Consider the following 13,039-nt stretch of genomic DNA (forward strand, 5'->3'; position numbering starts at 1 on the left):
TTTGAGTTTTTTAATTTATTACAATTACATTTAAAACTAGAAATATTAATGAAGTTGATTTGAAAAAGGAATGGATGATGGGAATGAAAAGCAAAAGATAAGATTATGCAATCTGTGCCTCTAGAGGTTCTTTAAGTTGCTTCTTGAGCTTTTATGTTTTTCTGACTACTTGTTACTGACGTTTTTGGTACTATGGAGTGGATAATTGAAAAACTACATCACTCAATGCCACAAATTACACAGTCTTCTAGTATCATTCTTTTCTTTTAAGTGTCTCAAGTCGAGTCTTCTTCCTGCCTTTTCAGTCTATATTAAAAGTTGTTTTTCTATTACCAATACTTTTTTTAATATTCCTCTTTTCTGCCTATTAACTTTCCTACATTTGCAGACATTTCCTAGTCTTAATATTAATACTAATAATAATTTATTGTTTCCCAGAAGGTTACAATTTAAAACTACAATAACCTATATAATTCCTATTCCTTTCCCCAGCCTCTCCCTGTATCCCTACGTCACTCACTGCCACCAGCTCACTCATTCATCTCCTTCCCTTTACCCTCTCACTACACTCCATTAGCAGATGGTATAAAGACTCACAGCCCTCCCCACATAGTCTACACCCCCTCTCCTCATCCTCCATTTAAATATCAGTTGGTCCTTTCTTCATTGCTGAATTTATACCAACCTCTTCCCCCCTCACCCTTCGTCATTAGGTACTTTAGTAGCCTCTCCGCTACAATTTCGCCATATTTTGGGTTGTACCTACTTTCCATTAGTCTCTTGCATTCCCACATCTCTGTGCCTGCTCTCCAGTTGTTTCCACATCTCAATCTTCTCCTTTTTCTTCCTGTTCACTTCATCCGTTGAATACTCTTCTTTCCTATAGTATTCCCCCCTTTCTCGCTGCCTATAACGATTCTTTCCTGCAATCTCTTCCAAACATGCCCTCACTCTCATCTTACCTTATCTACCTTCATTTCTGCCCTGATGATTTATTCCGGAGTCTCCTTAGCCAAGGATAGTCTTAGTATTAATAGTTCCTCTCAGCCTCCCTCATTTCTGCCCGGTCTCCTTCCGGCTTTTTCAGTCCCTGGTAACTCTCCATCTTTTATTTGCAGCTTCCTATTCTTTGTCTAGCCTCCCTCTTACTTATCCACCTTTTTTTAGTCTCCCTTCTTTTTGCCTAGTCTCCTTCCTGCGTTTCCAATTTTTATTTGGTTGCTTGGTTCCATTTTCAGTCTTTTCCTACCTTCCCCTTTTCTGCCTAATCACTTTTGCTTTTACAACCACTTTCTCATCTTTTGCAAACAATACCTAGTCTTCTCCAACCAGTACCTAGTGTTGTATTAAAAATATCTAGTCTTCTGCATTGAGATGCTACCTGAAATCTTCTGCCAACTGTATATAATGTTCTGTAAATAGCACCCCATTTTCTATTAACACTACCCAGTCTTCTGCAAATAATATAAAATCTACTAAAAGCAGTAGTTCTAAGTTCTACTGTAAATAACCTTCTACTAACAGCATCAAGTCTTCTCCACTAGTTAATATTCTGTAAACGGTACATACGTCTCTATTAATAATAGTTGATCTTCTGCCAGTAGTATCAAATCTTCTGCAAACAGTATCTAGTCTTCTATTAACACCATTTAGTCTTCTGCAAGCAGTATTTATTGCACCTGGTCTCTGTGCCTGCTCTCCAGTTGTTTCCACATCTCAATCTTCTCCTTTTTCTTCCTGTTCACTTCATCCGTTGAATACCCTTCTTTCCTATAGTATTCCCCCCTTTCTCGCTGCCCATAACGACTCTTTCCTGCAATCTCTTCCAAACATGCCCTCACTCTCATCTTACCTTATCTACCTTCATTTCTGCCCTGATGATATATTCCGGAGTCTCCTTAACCAAGGATAGTCTTAGTATTAATAGTTCCTCTCAGCCTCCCTCATTTCTGCCCGGTCTCCTTCCGGCTTTTCCAGTCCCTGGTAACTCTCCATCTTTTATTAGCAGCTTCCTATTCTTTGTCTAGCCTCCCGCTTACTTATCCACCTTTTTTTAGTCTCCCTTCTTTTTGCCTGGTCTCCTTCCTGCGTTTCCAATTTTTATTTAGTTGCTTGGTTCCATTTTCAGTCTTTTCCTACCTTCCCCTTTTCTGCCTAATCACTTTTGCTTTTACAACCACTTTCTCGTGTCCTTCATCTCTACTTTGTTTCGTTCCTTCCAGCCTCTAATGAGTCCCTATTTTCTATTACCAGTCTCTTTCCAATATTCGTCCTCTCTGTGTAGTATATTTCTTGCTTTTACATTCCCAGTCTCTGTTCAGTTGCATTCTTCTATTATTAGTCTTTTTCGAGCATACCACTTCTCCGCTTAGTGTATTTCTTGTCTTAATATTCGCTTTTTAGTCTTTCATCTTTCTGCCCAGTCCACTGCATGGCTTTCCAATCTCTCTTCAGTCGTTTTCTGCCATTTTCAGTTTCTTTCTTTTAACTTGCCCATTTTGGTTAGAAGCATTAAAATGTGTGGATTAAATTAATTGTGCGACTGGAATGAAATGGAATTATTGTATGTGTTTACCACAAAACTTAATTAATATAAGAAAATTGTTTAATTAATAAAAATGTTTATTTACATTTATCTCCAATCGTTAAAAAAACGCATACAAAAACTTACAAATCAAATGTTATCAAATACAAAGGAAATTATTAATTTAAGTATAGATTGTTTTAATTAAAAATTTATCATTCCGATTGAACGTGTTTTCTTAAATCGTGAGGTAATTCGTTATAAACGCTGGCTGGAACGTTATCTAAAACAAATGAAGTTTATAAAACGATTCTTTTAATTATTTTATGATTATTACTTACCGTTACATTTATACACTAAATCTGACCATATAACCATTTCTTGCGAAAAACACAAAACTCCCAATCGGCCACCTCTTAAAGTTGAATCAAAAATGTTTCCGGAATCAGAAACCATCCTATCACCTTCGAAAATCCTAAGCCTAATCAACCCAATTCTTGGTCTATGCATCAAAAACCATCTATAAGATTTTCTAGCACTCCATCCGATATTTTTCGGATCCTTCCAAAGAAGATTAACCTGACCGGTTGTATTTCCAGAGTGCCACAAAGAATTTCGAAGCATTTCGCCGGGTCCAGTATTCGAATCGATCAATTTAATTTGAATTCCAGGCTCAGCGACCGCCCTAAATGGCGAAGCGTGCCAATACGTTTGTGAATTCTTTTTCCACATAACCGCGTAAAATCTTTTATAACTTTGATAACTAAAGATGAATCCAACGTAGTCATCATCTATTTCGGTGTCAACAAAAAAGGTTCCTTCAAAATCAACGGAGCCAATCGAATCGTATCCAACAGCTAATCCTGGATCGCTGTTAATTGTTTGAACAATTTCGGCACCTCGGTTATAAATGATCCAATTAGGATCTTTTTGAGCTTCACCTTCGGGGTCGAGAACTACGGTTTGATATGTACTGAAATCGGTTCTGTGGATGTGGGTGTTGTTTGGGCATGTGTCGATTAAATCTGGAACACCATCACCATCGTTGTCTCCGGAGCATGCATCACCTTTTCCGTCATCTAAAAATATATTTTTTTTAAATTTGTACGTAACGAAATATAATAAATTACTATCGGAATCCTTTTGATCTGGATTATGCATTAAGATACAATTATCTTTGTTGTTTGGTACTCCATCATCATCGATGTCGTTATCGCAAGCATCTCCTATTCCATCCCCATCAATATCTTGTTGGTCACTATTTGGGATGTGTTTACAATTATCTCTTTGATCGATTATTCCATCACTAAAAATTATTGATAATTTTTTTTGTTATGGCTTTATTTTTGAAGTATTTACAAATCGGTGTCTCTTCCAGTATCGCAAGCATCACCAACTAAATTTCCATCCCTATCAGTTTGATCGGGATTTCGTCTCATTAAACAATTATCGCAAAGATCGCCAACTCCATCATTATCACGATCTCCTTGATCGGGATTGTGCTTTTTTGGGCAATTATCTCTGTAATTTTCAACACCATCTCCATCCATATCATCGTCACAAGCATCTCCGATGCCGTCGTTATCCATATCTTCTTGGAATGGATTTGGAACTGTGGGGCAATTATCGCAGGCGTCTCCTTGATTATCACCTCCACCCACATCTGTGTCACTTTGATCTGGATTTGGGACTAAAGGGCAATTATCCTAAAAAATGTGATATTATTATTTGATTTATAATATAAAATAAATAAATACAGGGTCATTTATGATGTTATCATTGTCAGCGTCCTCATCACAAACATCACCCCATTCGTCACCATCAGCATTTTCTTGCCCTGAATTAGGAGTGTCGGGGCAATTATCTTTTTTGCATCGCTCGTCATTGCATGGAAGTTGGTGATCAGGCCATCCGTCTAAATCGGAATCTCTTCCGCAGTATTGCCCATTTCCAGCCCAACCAGTTCTGCATTTACACACGTAGCGGTTGTATCCAACGTAAGAACAAACCGCGTTTTCGTTACATTGAGTTCCATCCGCGCAGAAATTATCACCTCTTCCAACGCATTCATAAGATCCCTATAAATATACAGGGTGTATCAGGTATGAGTAGAAAAAATTTGTCTCTTTCTGAATAAAAAATTCTTATAACTCAATGTCCCATTCTTTGACCTTCTTAAGATGTGATACGATAAAGTTAAGGGTTTACAAGTTTGAGTACTACTGGTTAATGTATTATACTAAGCAGACTTTAATTTGACACATAAACGTCAACTTGAAAAACTATGCAAGACAGTGCAAGTGCATAATAATGATTTTTTAATTAACGCAAATATTTACTTCGAGATTTCTACAAACAGCGTTTGGAGGACATCTTCTAGAACCATCAGCACATTCATCTATATCGTAACATCTTTGTCTATGTCTTCTAGCATCTTCTGGTCCGGATCCTCTAAATCCTGAACTTCCCGTGTAACCAGGTGGGCAAGGACCGCATTCGTAACCGGGACTAAGATTATGACATTCTACCATTTGATCGCAAGGTTCGTAAAGGTCACACTATAGATATAAAAAAAATTTAAACAATTCTAATCATGTAAACAAATTGAATATTCATCACGATGATCGATATCGTCCGTTACATATCAACTTACTTCATCAACATCTCTACAATGAGTCGTGTTTCCGATAAATCCTTGAGGACATCCCACACATTTGTAATAAGGAGGTGTCGTTGTCGGTTCACATCTGGTACCTATAAAAGGATATCCCCGCTAGATCTACGTCCATTTTCACATACATTCGGTAGCAACACCGTCCTAAAATGTCATGCATCTCCATAATTTATTTCCCACTTCAAGTTTTTTTTTATTTTGTTGGGTGGACTCGAAATAAAACAAGGTTTTCTGTGGCGAAAAGAACTATATTTACATTAATCTAAAATAAGAGCGTACACAGTGTGAAGTTTAAAAAAAGTTTAGTAGCACTATCAAAATGATTAAAAAAAATTCTCCAAAATGATTTATTTGCATTGCCAATAACATCTTCTATTGGTAACTGTGGAACATAAAACACCATTTACTTTACTCAATGATTCTACACTAATAAAATCTATTCCACTAATTTATCTATTTAGCTTTGTACATGGCATTTTAGCACAGACCTGCTACTCGACCCACATTTTGTATTAGTAGGTGCATGTGAAAATAGACCAAAAGAATTACACTGTGCAATATGCTGTTATAAATACATTTTTTTTGTTTTGAAGAAAAATGAAGAGTCTTAATTCTAACATATAAAAAACGAAACCCAAGTAAACTAAAAGAGACACAAATAAGATTTTCCAAGCAACCTCTTTTGGGTGTAACACAGCAAAAGCTTTTGCGTGTCTTCTATTGACATATTAAGCGGCACTTACCCTGTTGACACCTGGCTAGGTCGCAAACCTTTCTACAAGTTTCCCCATTTCCTTCATAACCGGGTGGGCAAGGTCCACATCTAGCTCCTTGATCGGTGTCGTGGCACCTAACCCCTTCAAAACAGGGCCTATCAGAACATTTCTTTCCAGGTCGACATTGACGACCATCTCCTATATAGCCTCGAGGACATGGGCCGCATTCAGCTCCAGCACCCGTATCTCGACACTCCACACCTTCAAAACAAGGATTCCAAGCACAACTTCCATCTGGATGACACATGTAACCATTTCCAGTGTAACCTCTTGGGCAAGGACCGCATCGAGCACCAGATGGGGTCTCGTGACATTCAACACCGGCATAACAAGGATTTCGATCGCATGCATTTTCTCTTGAACAATGTATACCGTCTCCGGAATAACCGGAAGGACATGATCCACATCTCGGTCCTGAAGGTGTATCGTAACATTCAACTCCACTAAAACACGGATTTCTTCTCGAACAAGTATTTTCTTCTTGACAATGGAACCCATCGCCGGTATATCCCGGAGGGCATTGTCCACATCTAGCACCTTCAGCAGTATCATGACAACGAACTCCTTCATAACAAGGTCTTTGGGCACATGTATACCCAGGTTTGCAAGTATAACCATCTCCAATCGTTCCATGAGGACATTGCCCACATCTTGGACCATCATTAGTGTCTACACACTCAACACCATGCGCACATCTAGGCGGGTGAGTTCTACAATTTGGTCTTTCGATATTAGAGGCGCTACAAATATCACATTCCCTAAAGAAATCTTGTAGCTGTTGAATCGTTTTAGTTTGAGTTTCCATGTTATGATTCATTCGATTAACGGAAATAATCAATTCATTTAACGCTTTTAAAATACTATCTTCGTTATGGACTAGATCGATGTCGCCTCTAAAACTAGTAACGATTGGTTGTTGAGCTTGAACGTTGTGATCGAATTCTAAGTCGTTTTTGGTGGGTGCCAAATCAAACATTGAGTCGAGATTGCGTTTTGTGTGGGTGTTGATTATGCTGGGTGGGCAGTGGTTTTCAGTGAAAATTTTATGGATGTTTGTGTGTTTTTCGATTGAGAGGTGATGCTTTTTTTCTCTGAACTATAAATCAAAAAAAAATGAAATTAATGAAAATTTAATTGAAACAACAACTTTGCTGTAATAATTTATGCATACCGCGTACTTTTTCAATTAGAATAAATATACATAATTTAACGATTAACAACTCAACTAACAGATGTTGACGTACAACTTGCTTTTGTAATTATTTTCATGGCATTTTATTTTAAACTAATTAAAGTGTAACAAATTTGAAGCGAAACGTCATCATAACTAGGCCACTTTTCACTCGTAGACGAAAATAAATTTTATTTTAAGATTTTCATCTTCGCGTGTAGATATTTAATTTCAAAACTAAAATCATAAAAGTTTTTTCTTTTTATTTTAGTAAGATTTTATATAATAATCTCGACGTTTTCTAATTCTTCGTCGGTTGGGAGGATTATGTTATCTGGATTAATTAAGTTCGGATCAACGAGGGGTAATTGATTGTCTTCTCGTCTTTTTAACTCCAAAAATGCTTCTCTATGCGCCCAATCTCTCGTGGGATGCGGAGCAAAGGAGTAAAAGAAAATTCCACCAACGAGACACAAACTAACGCCGAAGAAAAATGTCGAATGCATACCTCTTCGATCATCGTGAATGTTTTTTCTATCAAATCCATAAGAAACCCAATTCTTTTCTTGTACTACACACGTCGAATCTTTTTGAGTACTTTTTTTACCAAATAAAAATCGATTTATTGTAATATTATTTCTAGTTTTATGTGGAAATTTCAGGTTGAGTCTACGAATGACAATAGACATTTTAATGATTATTTTGACTTGAAACTGTTTTTTAACTGTTTTAGATTTTATCTGGACAATGTTTTCGATATTATCTCTTTTAGCAAACGATGAGAGTGAAGCAACGTGACTGCGTTACGGACATTCCCATAAAAGGGATACGACACACATGTAACTGCTTCGAGACTACCGTAATCTCTGTCACTGTCCGAGAGCCAAGGTAAATACGAAAACGTTTTATATTATTCAAGTAAACATTTCCATATTACTTTTTTTTAAATGGACACAAAAAAATGTTAAAAATCTGGTCCAATTTTTTTCATAATCTGGATGGTTAAACATATTTCATTTAAAGTATCATGTTTCACAACTGCGCAGATTTTATGCAATATTATGTCGTAATATTGTGCGTACTCGTTTGGATATCGAATAATTGACCTGGAAATGCGTTTTCCTTATAAGAATAGATTGTTTTGATTTATTATGTTCAGAATGATATAAATAAATTTTATTGAAATAAAATTTAACGCTTTTTCAATTTCTATTATGGTGAAAATAAGGAATAAATGGTGTTCATAACAATTATATTCAATGATTCCAAAACTGAAAGAAAGTTTTAAACAAACCTGTTAACTGTTCAATTTCTAATCCTTTATGTTGATGAAACAAATAGAAATTTAAATCAATTAATTAGAAAGGACTTTCATAAATAATGCTGTTGGAGAATATCTGAAATAATATTGAGAGATATCAGAGATGATGCTTAGAGATATAAAATATGTTGGGGAAGATATAATTCTAGATATAACACTAATTTGATGGTATAGGCGATGTGGAGGAAGATCAAGGAAGGTATTCGAGGATAACATCGACGATGTCGAGAGATATCATGGAGGATATTTAGTAATATCAAAAATTGCATAGATAGATGTTGAAAAAAATGTTGAGAAAGGGGTAGTATGATATTTCTCAATAATGTTAAAAATTGTATTAAGGACGCCATGATGCAGATGTAGAGACGATGTTGGTAATGTTAATTGAAGCCTGACTAGTGTTGAAATATGTTGGTCATAATTTTGATACCATAGATAGATATTCGAGGATGTCAATGATAATGTTACAGAGTTAATGTTTCAATGATATTGATACATAATATTGTTTTCCTCCAGCAAGATGTTGAAAGAGGTCAGAGTAATATTGCGTGATGTCATGTTATGAGATGTCAAAGACTGTATACAAGACGATGTTGAGAAAAACGAGACGATGCTAGATGATAATAGAAACGATATTGAGGTAACAAAAGTTTTCTTCTTCTTTTTATTTTGCACTTAATATCCATCTCTGGATATATCTCCATCTATCCGTTTCCATACGTGCCAAAAGCTAAGCACGGATTACTGGCGCCAGTTCATTTGTATCTGGAAATAGCAAAAAACCACTGGCGCCAAAAAATTAGTGCCAGTAATCATAGCGCCAATAAAGTTGACGCTACTTCTACTTTTTGGCGCCAGTAACAGTATTTATAAAGAAAACGTGTTCGTCCAACTAAAATGAACAAATCCAGTAATAAACCGTCCAAAAAATAGACATCAGAAGATACAGTACTATTTTTAGAAACAAATCCTTGTTTGTAGAATCAGAAAATTCCTCAATATAAGGACCAACAAGCACGAAATGAAGCTGTCAGAAGGATAGTTGAAATTATGAAGAAAACTGTTCCTAATTTTGACGAAACCTAGCAAAAAATTGTGCTTTTTGGCAAACGATACATATATTGCAAGGATGTAAAAGAATCTCCAGAGGCCAAAAATGTTAAAGTTGCTTGCAATTTTACGAGAGCTGGAAGGACATCTCTCATATGCGTATGTTGTTTTTGTATTTTAGAGGATATTTGCCACAACAAAAACATGAAACTCTCTGCAGTCATTCTTAAATGATTAAAAAATGCTTCCTGATCTTCATGGCATAATTCTTTAATTAAAGTACTAGACGCACCTAAGTTAATTCTACGTGCAATCCACGATGTAACTCAGCAATTATGCTTCCGCTTTTTTTTGTTAATAACGTGTGCAGTTCCAAGGAGCACATTTGGACTACCACATTGATGCCAACGCGAAGTACATCACTAGACGCCATTTTTATTATTAAATTAATAAGTTATAACACAATTATAACATTTATGTGGAAACAACTGGCTTCGTACTGGCGCCAGTAATCCGTGCATGTGGAAACTTAGCTAAATAGCCAACAAACATCAATTTTTGCTTTGCAGCAAACCTGATTACGTCAGTTACTCTTGTATATCCTCGTATCCAGGAATTGCGCATTGTGTTACCATTAGGGGTTCATGTCTCTTCTGGGTCATTGACGAAGACAATCACTTCAGTTTAATTGTAGGTAATAAACATGTATTAAACACTTTGGCAAAGTCTATGTTTAATAATATCAACAATGATGATGATAGGGAAGATGTTGAGGAAGATCAAGATAGTGTTAAGGACTAAAATGAGATTCAATTATATTTGAAACGTTGTTAAGTGATACAAGAATGGTATTAAGAGATGTTGGAAGTTCTTGAGAAAATCAATGACAACATTGGGAAATATTTGTGACGATGTTGATAAATGTCGAAAATAATAATTAAAGACATCAAGGACGATATGGACAGATGCTGAAGAAAATGATGAAGAAGACAAAAATAGTGATAATGAGGGATGGCGTAATAGTATATTAAAAAACTTCAAGTTTCCAATTTAATTTTAATGAATGAGTGCTTTACGTTTTATGAAACGTGTTTTTTATGCTATTTTTTGTAATTCGTGTTTTTATCCTTTTTTTTTAACAAAAATAAAATAAATTTTGACAATGTAGCGAAATAGATATGTAGCAGTTGGTAACACTTGAAACTACAAATTTGAATTGACAATTAGAAACTGTCAAAACACAAAATGTATTCATCTGAAAAAAATCTTTCATGTACACCTCCCAAAATAAGAGAAATTGCTCAGAGTTCAATGTCCTCATCATTGTAGACCTTGTATTCGATGCTAAGAAGCTGTTTAAACATCCATAGATAAAAATTGTCACATTGACAACTAGAAAAATTAATGACCCAATGTCAACAACTTGAACTGGTTCCATAAAATGTTACTAAAATCTCATTACAGCATCGGATGCTGTAAGGAGACTCATTACAGCATCCATTTGACTGTTATAGCTTTAATTACCGTCGCGAATTATAAAAACAATTTGGAAGACGTGCAGGGACGATATTGTAAGATATTGGGTTGCTAAATAAAAAGAAGAAAATAATGTTGAGCAATATTATTATGCAGAATTTTTTATCAGTGGTGGTCATATTTATTGAGTTGGGTTGACGACATTGAGAAATGTTACTGTCTATAATTAAAGATATCAGGAACTACTTGGCTATTTAATGAGAGATGTTGTAGATTATCCAGAGAAATGTCAGAGACAATATTGATTAGTACCATACATAACAATATTACTTTCATACCATTCATATATTGCGAGTTATCTAAAATTCCCGGTATAGTAATTATAAAATTAAAAATATCCTATTTGAATAAGTGTTCCAACTCCTCCCATTTTTGCTTCCAAAAATTCTTTAATTACAATTAATTATAATTTAAAAGTTACTAATTTAACAGGTGTCTTTTAATGTATGCATTTATACGGTCGAGTAGGAGTGGAAAATCGAAATTAAAAATTAAAAAATTTCAAGTACGAATCCCACTCAAATTTTTAATCGAGGCAATTGTAATAACTCGCCGGTTATAAGTTGATTAAGACGATTTGGTTAATTATCGCGCTTCCGGAATGTCTTCCAAGAATAAACTTACCAGTTGCACGTGGGGATTGTCCATCTTGGTAAACATTTCTCGCATCGTTTTCGGCGTTGCAACCATACCGTATGATACGCAATTGATGTACAAGGTCACTTGCGCTCCTGGCTGCTTCTGGTTCACCGCAAGAATCATCGAACGGATTGCTGAATCGTCTTCTAGAGTGTCAACTGTGAACTGCTGGACTCTATCGCGACCATTCTCAATCGTTTCTATTATAACTATAATGAAATAATAATAACTATAATCAATTTAAAACATATTTATTTTTAAAGCGAATAAAATAAAATTGTGAAATTGTTCATGGAATCTGTAACAAGGTTTCTCTCTATAGTGTTTTCACTGGACTAGTTTCAGCGTAACACCTGGAAAAGGAGATATCTACCTTTTTCCATTATACTTACCGTTTTTGTCGATCCTATCCAGTAAAAACGAGAACTTATTTTCAGAGCCGGGGAACTCGACTGAAAATAACGTTTCAGGATGGCGCGATCTTCTTTTCGGTTTAATGTGTTTTAAAGTGAACACAATGTCGTCTTGTTCAATAACAGATTCGAGTTCTTTACTTAAAGCTGAAAAGAAAAAAAAATTCATTTTGATAAGCGTTTATTTAAAAATCTGATTCAATCTTGCGGTTTAAAATTCCGCTAATTTGGTTATTCGATGTCGCAACGATGATGTCCTAAACCAGATCACGCAATATTTTCCGCCTTTTTCAAAAGAAAGCGTAGGTGTGAAACATTAGACAATTTGTTCCGGTCATTTACCAAGTTATGTGTGACGTCATATGTTTCATATCACAACGAGGTTATTATTAAATCATTGCAAACAAAATGATTGTGATTGAAGATCTGAAATATCTTATAGGAAGTGGATAAATTTAATTTGGGATTTATTGAGTTTCTAATAGGTATTTTTAGCTTCCACTAATAAATTACATAAAGACGTCGATAAATTGTCACCTAAGTCCATTGGAAGGTTGCCAATTAGGCAATCCCCTTCCACATTAAATTAAAGTACACTGTTTTAGAAACGGTAATGAAGATAATAAAGTTTTAATCTTTTTAAGTTAACTTAAATTTAAAGCTTTTTGAACACATAAATATTAATTTACTAAGAAGTAAAAATTATTCTTTAATAAATCTACCTGAATCAACTGGAATGGCTTCAGTAAACATGTAACAACATGTTGCTACAAGAAAGAACACTCCAACCCCCATCCCCATATTGCAGCCTCTCGTTCGAGATGAACACACTCAGATGGTTTATTTTTTTTATGTCCACTCCAGAGACAGTCTCAATCAGGCTCACAGTCAACACTGGCTCTTCTCGAAGCAGTGGCCACCTTGTCACAGTTTTC

General features: G+C 35.4%; 1 protein-coding gene across 1 annotated transcript; it reads right to left on the reverse strand.

Moving 5' to 3' along the window:
- Positions 1-2,587: 2,587 nt before the first annotated feature.
- LOC111429184 (Thrombospondin) lies at positions 2,588-13,039 on the reverse strand. The gene is made up of 11 exons (XM_023065031.2): positions 12,827-13,039; positions 12,084-12,251; positions 11,677-11,900; positions 5,942-7,070; positions 5,178-5,278; positions 4,864-5,082; positions 4,282-4,602; positions 3,884-4,230; positions 3,655-3,830; positions 2,866-3,603; positions 2,588-2,807 (listed from the first exon to the last, which is right to left on the reverse strand). Exons 1-11 carry the CDS (start codon positions 12,903-12,905, stop codon positions 2,740-2,742), a joined length of 3,570 nt encoding a protein of 1,189 aa, XP_022920799.2. The 5' UTR covers positions 12,906-13,039; the 3' UTR covers positions 2,588-2,739.

Source organism: Onthophagus taurus, chromosome 7 (assembly GCF_036711975.1).
Source record: "Onthophagus taurus isolate NC chromosome 7, IU_Otau_3.0, whole genome shotgun sequence".
In the NCBI taxonomy this organism is placed as follows: Eukaryota; Metazoa; Arthropoda; class Insecta; order Coleoptera; family Scarabaeidae; genus Onthophagus; species Onthophagus taurus.